This window comes from Alosa pseudoharengus, unplaced genomic scaffold (genome assembly GCF_046254945.1).
Source record: "Alosa pseudoharengus isolate Yale_2024_CS ecotype anadromous, Long Island Sound unplaced genomic scaffold, YU_APseudo_1.1 YU_APseudo_1.1_scf_2, whole genome shotgun sequence".
Lineage (NCBI taxonomy): Eukaryota > Metazoa > Chordata > Actinopteri > Clupeiformes > Clupeidae > Alosa > Alosa pseudoharengus.
The window spans coordinates 37,618,379-37,626,797 of NW_027468663.1; the positions used below are offsets into that span (position 1 = coordinate 37,618,379).

At 44.4% G+C, this 8,419-nt stretch overlaps 1 protein-coding gene across 2 annotated transcripts in view; it reads left to right on the forward strand.

Annotated features, from left to right (window-relative positions):
• Window positions 1–625: 625 nt before the first annotated feature.
• The window catches only part of xkr4 (XK related 4), a 34,401-nt gene continuing 26,607 nt past the window's right edge, over window positions 626–8,419 (forward strand). For both annotated transcript variants that reach the window (XM_076295980.1, XM_076295981.1), the window contains exon 1: window positions 626–1,353. In XM_076295980.1, the coding sequence (XP_076152095.1) occupies window positions 674–1,353 (680 nt within the window). In that variant the 5' untranslated portion in view covers window positions 626–673. The remainder of the gene's footprint in view (window positions 1,354–8,419) is intronic.

Sequence of the window (8,419 nt, forward strand, 5' to 3'; positions counted from 1 at the left end):
TAAGTGCTCCACCTTTTCAATATACCCCGAAGCGGTATCAAAACCAACATATTTTTAATTTAAAAAAATACTAGTTCGTTGTATTTAGATTTACACTTGCAGACGTAGGCCTATATTTAATATTGTTTTGTTTCTTTTATAGGCCTACTAGAGCTTGTAATAGTTCTATATTTTCCATTATCATCAACAGGAGGATATGGGCTAGCCTACACGTCGATTTAAATATGTAGCAAGGGGCTTGCAGCATGACATTGGTTAGCTTAGTTTAGGATTATTCTGTGTGGCTGCCGTATTTCTTAATAATAATAAAAATAGTAAAAAAAACTATTAATTAGCCTGCGTCAAACTCATTGGCCTTTACGTAAATCCACGATTAGATGTATTTGGAACATTAGCAATTCGTCGATATTGATGAACACCAGGGTGAGCCGCCGAGGAAGAGTTGGAAAGCAATGATGTCATAGTTTTAAGTGTGAGCCATAGGGAGCATATGGTTCGTACCCGCTACCAAAAGGAAGTGTTGCTTTGTTATGAACAGGCGGCGCTGTAGCAGGCGGAAGAGGAGGTCGCCCAACCCAGTGTCTCTTCGCCTGGAACACAGGAGCCGAAGAGAGAACGAGAAAAAGGAAGATCGTGAAGACGGTGTTGGAGAGAAAAATATTAGGCTGCTATAATGGCCGCTAAATCGGACGGGGTGCTCAAAATGAAGAAGAGCGATGTGGCGTTTACGCCTTTACAGAATTCAGACCACTCGGGCTCAGTACAAGGGCTTGCTCCAGGATTGCAGCCGGATTCGGGTACCGGAGAGACGGACTTCATCAATGGGGAGTCGCGCTGCTGTGGCTCAAATTCGACATGTCTTCGTCTTGGCAGGGAGCAGCAAAAATATACCATTTGGGACTGTCTATGGATCCTCGCTGCAGTGGCGGTGTATTTTGCCGACGTGGGCACAGACGTTTGGCTATCCGTCGATTATTACCTCCGTCGCGATTACTGGTGGTTTGGCCTTACGTTATTTTTTGTGGTGCTAGGCTCGTTCTCCGTACAGGTTTTCAGTTTCAGATGGTTCGTCCATGATTACAGCACCGAGGAGAGCTCAACCGGCGGTGCACCAAGCTGCTCACACATGGATGGGAAGCTACTCAGCTCTTCCGCCTCACATGGAGAAGTGGGAGCCCATCCGACCACCCCTCAAAGGCAGGCATCGACAGCCAGCAAGAGCAACACCACTACCAACAGCAGCAACAGCAGCACAGCAACCCGGACTAATAAGAAACGCTCGGCATCCTGCTCTTTCTGTATATGGCTAGTCCAATCCATCATTCACATTTTGCAGCTCGGACAGCTCTGGAGGTACGTCTTTGTAGGATTCTGTTTGCTTTCTCTCCAGTGTGTTCACGATATTGACGCGTCTTTGTGAAAACATTGTAATATACCTTTCGTGCCCCTATAGTAATATTCAGTCATTAATAATTTGCTATCATTGATTGCTCCCATTTAAACTTGTGTGCCGTTTTATTTGGAGACTGTCATAGTATGGCACATCCCGCCCCAATGTAGGCTACGGTTCGTTGATTCAAAATCCATGCTGTTCCATGCTGTTCTCATCCTACCTTTTCGGCTATGCTTTATCCAATCACGTGGCATCAGTTTGCTGAAATTTTGAGAAAAAGGACAGGTTGGATGATAATTAACAAATTGTTACCCACGTGATTGTAAACACATTGGGTTTGTTGGATTGATCTGATTGAAGTCTTTGAGTCCATATATTACTGAAGTCGACTGGGGAACCAACATTTCCCTCAATTAGGCTACTAAGGGTTAAGGTCTGACAGACTTGCACAGGGTGATTGGTGAGAGATCTTGTATGATCTCTCTCTCTCTCTCTCTCTCTGTATCTCGACCTCTCTAAATCAACGCTATAGTCTTTGCCATTCATTTCAAATACCTTCATTTCAATAACTGCTTGAGATGAGAGTGACTCTGAACTGCCTGTGTGCAGCCCTCACATTGATTCACATGTGTTATATTCATTATTCACAACGCTGGGTATTAACTTTAAGAATCCTTTATAGAGCACTGAGCACACGAGCCCATTAATGGGCAATTGACAGATGAAATGGAGCAAATGCCTCCCCTGTGGCAGCTTATGAAACGTGGAATGCCTGGCCCTGCCGGAGACACGTGCCTGATACTCAGAGCAAATAAGTTCCCAGTTCAACGTGAACAAAGCCCTTGGCTCAACACTTCATGTTTTTAACCAACTCAGCAACATGCTTGGTTAGTCTGTAGGGAGCACTCAGTGTGTATAAAGCATTTTTATTAATGGACCATAATAAGAACCACATCATGTTGATGTCTTGACTCATCTAATTGAACGGGTTCCCTGAATCGTGATTCAATGGGTGGCACAAGAAGAAAGTCCACATGATGAGATGCCATAGGAGCAGTCTTGGCCTGGCAGCCATAAGAAAAGGCCACTGAACTCCTCTTCCACTTGCATGCATTGATGTGGGGCTCTGCAGATTGTCTACATAATACTCCCATGACGGAGTGACTGCTCCTAAAGTGTATTCTTCTGGAGTGGGAAGAGTGTGTTCTGAATGGCACAATATGACTGCACTGGGTCCAGTAAGCTCTGAAGGCAGAGCGCCTGGAGCAGATGAATCTGATTTCAGATGGCATAGAGCATAATGATCCAATCCCTTTGGCCTTCCTCTAAACAGTGCATTCAGATGGCATAGAGCATAATAATCCAATCCCTTTGGCCTCCCTCTAAACAGTGCATTCAGATGGCATAGAGCATAATGATCCAATCCCTTTGCCCTTCCTCTAAACAGTGCGTTCACCTGTCAGGAGATTTATGCATGCATCAATGTCCCTCCCTACAGTATGTGAGTTTGGAGCTTGGTTGGTGTGTGCAGGTGTTTGTGTGCATATTTAGTCATCGGTTTGCTCAGCTGGAAGTCTCTGTGGGTTCACTGGATGAATGCAAAACCAAAACAATAGCCAAAAACAAAAACAAAAAAACAAAGCTCTTCTTACTTTTTGAGATTTCATCATCCTCGTGTCACGTGGCTTGTTTGTGATCTGTTGCGTGTGAGTAGTCCAAGGGGACATGAGGACGCAGCAGACATGTACGGCTCACAGTCCTCTGAACAGAGTTTAACTGCCTGGGGAAATCACACCAACCCTAACGGGCCGTCAGAAATAGCAACGGGTGCTAATGAAGTTCACCACATCCCACAATGATGACATTTCCAGCTGATTGCGTTGAGAGATGAACAGAGGGTGAGGGGTGTTGGTTGTTTCCACCACCCACCCAGACTGTGTGGCAATCGAGACCCCACACTCTTGCGACCCAAAAAAATCCTGGACTTGCTGTTACAGCATGTGTGTATCACAGCAAGGTCCTCAGAAGCCTTGGATGCGACTGGCCATAAATAATGTATTTCAAACCCCAGAGAGCATAAGACGTGTAATGCATGTGCAAAAATGGCAAGCACACGCGCATGCTGAATTATTGTGCGATTCTTTTAGTCCCCTCTCTGCCTTCCTCTCTGGCTGTTTATCTGCCTCCTGATGTTAGCTTGGCAGCTAGTCGGGCACAGCCAGGACTAGCGTCTTGCCTGAAGAAGCCAGGGGTGTGACAAGTCTGTGGCACTTCCCTTGTGTGGGAGGGTTTTTTATGGGATGTTTTCCAATACCCTTCTATTAGGGCTCTGAGAAGAGGTTCCTTTTGAGGTTCTGCAGCTCTGCATATCTTCTGACCTTCTCTCCTAAAAAGTACACTCTGGCACCAACGCCTCGTAAAGCCTCACAGTTCTCGTGCTCCCATCTTTTCCTCCACTGACTTTGAAGATGTTGTAAAAAAATGACGATCATTGCCTGCATTATTTCCTCCCCAGTCAAGGTGTGGCAAGACGGAGGGTACTTCAGCCGCTCCTAGTGTGCAGCTTAGCACCACTTCTGGAGATATACTGCATCCAGCGCTAAGGAATAGTGTTAAATCTTACGAGTTACTGTCTTTTAAATCCAGGTTATCTGGTGCAGAGGATTTACAGAGTCTCTTGTTTGTGAAGAAGGGAGCTGATCATTTTTTTTCATGGCACAAGCCTACATGATAGCACTGCAAATGAGCTTGCGCCAAGCCTTGAGTGTTGAATCTACCCACATGGACGAGGTGCTGTGCACATACATAGCTACCAAACATATGGATCTAAATGAAGCATGAAGTATTTATGGATGCGTGAAGGGGTAGAATATTGGAACATTCTAGTTGGCTTAATTGGCTTGAGCAATCCTTTTAACTCCCTTATACTGCAGCCTCAGGATGGCCCCATCAGGGAGGAGCAGCAGCAGTGCATGGTCTCCTAGTCAATGCATGGCTTATTCAAGCAAGCATAATGCTAAGTGTATGCAAGTATAGCATAATGCTAAGTGTATGCCAAGTATAGCATAATTCTAAGTGTATGCAGGTATAGCATAATGCTAAGTATATGCCAAGTATAGCATGATGCTAAGTGTATGTCAAATTGATATTTATTGAATGTGTGAGTGGCTGTAGTGGTCGGGCGGGGAATCATTTAATCAATCGTCATCAACTTGACAGAGGGAGAGATAATAGGCCTGATATGTGGTTGGGACAGAAGCCGACATTTTAACTTGAAGGACAAAAATCAGCATGCTCTCTGCTTTTATGGTGCAGTGGTGTGTCTCCGTGGATCATCTATAAAACTGGCACACATTTGTGCCAGTGAGGTTTGAATCCCAACATGTGAAAGCAGAGCTGTGCTTCGGGGCCAGACTACTAGTGTCTGACTATACTGTATGTCAAAGTGGCTGTGGTCCAACACATTGTGCAGCTGATTAAATATTCTTCACTTGGTTTAGCTGCAAAACTGCCTGTAACAATAAGTTCAGTCCTCAGGCTCATTTGGAGTTAATGGTCAGTACATTTACAGCATAACACACTGTACATTCAACAAGAGTCGCACCAATCATGGAATATAGCAAATGGCTACATTTGCATTTATACATTAAGTAAAGTAAGTAAGGATGGTTAGTTTTAGCCCTGTGTTCCAATCTTCCCGTGGTAGACAATTTCCTGTGATGTTCATGGGTGTTTAAGTGTATGCACTGTTACTTATGCTGCATGTGTGTATATATGTTTGTGACCTATTAAGTGGTGTGTGTGTGTGTGTGTGTGTGTGTGTGTGTGTGTGTGAATTGCTACACATCGTTTGAGTTATTGCATAATTGATATGAGCAGCTTCCTGTCCAGGAGCTGTGCAAATGTGTCAGTGCAGCAGAGGCATTAGCCCCGAGATTAAGTGTAGAAAAGCTCACCTGTCCTCTTACATCACAATGGGAAAAATCTCTCTGTCTCCAGTAACATCTCAAGCACCATTAGTTTCTTTGGGACATACCCAGTATCATTTCCTAATGCAAAAAAATATGTCATTGTTTAGTACTGTTTTTTGTTGTCAGTTCAGACGATTTGATGCTGAATGAGATAGATAGATTAATAGATACTTTATTGATCCCCAAGGGGAAATTCAAGAATTCATTCATATCGACCCAAAGAAAACCAGGAAATTAGCCAAGACATCTGTTGAACAGCTCATGAGGGTTCAGGGAGTAGAATCAGAGACTCTAATGAAGAGACACGGCACTCAAAGAATCTCCCAGGGCAAACATGGCAGTCATCTACACATATTCCGCCACCAAAAGTTGACATGTGAATACATTGTGCCAATCACGTGGTATGTTGTGAATACATCGTGCCAATCATGTGCAGCTGGAGCGAGGTTGGTGTCGTGAAGCCTTGTGCACGCACTGTTCTGCCCGATAAGCTCTGACACAGTGCACCAGATGATGGACATTGCTCAATCTGTACACACACAGGCGTTCAGTTGTGGTGGGCAATAACAGTTAGCTTGTGAGTCCATTTGCTGTCCAGCCGGCTGAGTTCTTACTGGGAGGAGGTGGAGATGGGGCAGGGTTCTCTCTCCACATGTCCAGTGCTTGCCCTCGTGAGGACCCTCTCAACTGCTGTTGCTCTCCCTCCATAATCTCTCTCTCTCTCTCTCTCTCTCTCTCTCTCTCTCTCTCTCTCTCTCTCTCTCTCTCCCTCCAGACACCAGCAGTTCCACTTCTTCCCCAGTTTGCTTGGTGATTCCCTCTTTATCTCTCTGTCATTCCCTCCTTCCATCCTCCTCTTTTAATTAATGTTAGGAAAATACAATTAAGGACTGGAAATATGGCTCATTTAACAAACAAACACGTTCATAGTGAATAAGTCTGAAGGTGCTGATGGCTCTTGGTGTGCAGTTTCTAATTCACTGCCATTGCACCCCAAGGTGCCATTAGCGGGGGACCTCTTTTAAGAGGACCCTTGATTCAACATTGCTCTTTTTTACTGCTGATGTCCGTCTCTGTCCCTCTCACTGCTGGGCCATTCTATGGACCATTTGGCTGCTATGGCTCCTGCTAGAGTGGGATTTCTGACTCACCTGCCACTGCTTTCCTTCACTGAGAGAGTTTATACCCTGAGGTGCAGCGTGACTTATGATTGGTGCAGCTAAGCTGTCATTATGCTTTAATATACTCTAGTGTGCTATTTGATGCTGAACTTCAGTACATCTCTCTGCACTTTGGTCATAGAACATGTGATTTTCCTATATAGTTTACGGTTATTAGGAGGTGAGGACTGTTGCATTGGAGTACTCTTTCTAAATGTAATATGCATTTTATCCAAACAACATCAGAGACACTGGCTGCACATATCTGACTGTTGTTATTTACAGATATGAATAGCAAAATGGGTAATGGAGAGAATGGTCTTTAGTTTGAAGCTACAGTAGCCCAGGGCGGAAGTTGATACAGGATGGGAATTAAAAGCAGCGATGACTGCTTTTTTCTCAAAGAGTAGAAGAGATAAAAGGAGAGAGAGAGAGAGAGAGAGAGAGAGAGAGAGAGAGAGAGAGAGAGAGAGAGAGAGAGAGAGAGAGAGAGAGAGAGAGAGAGAGAGAGAGAGAGAGAGAGAGAGAGAGAGAGAGAGAGAGAGAGAGAGAGAGAGAGAGAGAGAGAGAGACAGAGAGAGACTGGATGGCCTTCTTTAGAATGGCACTCCAGAGCAGAGCTGTGGGGTTAGACACAAGGCATGTGGCCTCTGTTGAACTCCTTTATAATGGAAAACCGTGTGAGTTTGGGTCTAGTGCTGTGAACAGCCCAGACTTATCCCATCAATTGAAAATGAACAGGACCGCAGTCTCTCCACCAACTGAGAGTTAATATGTATGATGTGTAAGAGCCATAGGAGGTCTGGCTGCTCCCTGGAAACACATGACCAAAAGAGTTGCTTGGGTTTCTCTTTTGCTGAAAATGAGTAACTTTGGGTGATAGTGTTATACTAAGTTAGCTTACATAGGCATCAGACCCTCCTCAATGAGTATGCAGATGTTCCTCAGAAGAAGGCCCAGACCAGTCTCCCTGGGTGTGAGCGTGTGGCTTTAGAATCGGGAGGAATACACTGGTGGTGGATGCTGTGGAGATTTATGATTTAGTAATGCAAAGGGTAAATAAATCTTAAAAGTATCTGGGTTTGGTTTTTAATGACAGGTTATCATGGAGGGACCAGGTCAATTTCTCGATGGATAAATTAAGTCCAAGGTTATACTATATGAGTAAGTTAAACTCTTTTAATGTGAATCCTGATGTAGTGAAATAGTTTTTTTTATGTCAGTGATTTGCAAGAAATGATGGCGGACCCAATCCATCCTCTCCATAACAGTGTAAGGAGACAGGCTATAGAGTGTGTAGGCCTCCCGTGGCCCTCTCCTTCATACCCAATGCAATTAGGCAGCACATGATCAACTTAGACAGAAATATTTAGAATTGTTTTACTTTTTGTTATTGGTAGTTATGCTAAGTTATATATTTATATATGTTTGTTTTTTAGTGTAAAGTAATGTACTTTTATTGTCATGGGTAAGATGGTGAGCACTGTAAGCCCTATAATTTCAATGAAATAAACTTGAATTGAGTCAGAGAGAGAGAGAGAGAGAGAGAGAGAACGAGAGAGAGAGAGAGAGAGAGAAAGAGAGAGAGGGAGGGATCCAATAGGGATGCCCACCTTGGATGAATTTTTAATGTTGCGTGCTGTGTCTTTGCGATGAGAGACCTGCTTGTCACTTCCTGCATTATTCACTGTCTTCCTGCTCTTCTCCAGCGTAAAGACTCTCTCTCTCTCTCTCTCTCTTCCCCCTCTCTCTGTCTCTCCCCCCTCTCTCAGTCTCACTCTTTCCCCCCTCTTTCTGTCTCTTTTTACCCCACTCTCTCTATCTGCCCCCCCCCCCCCCCCCCCCCCTGACTAACTGAACTCTCTATTTGTGTTTTCCACTTTCCATCATACCAC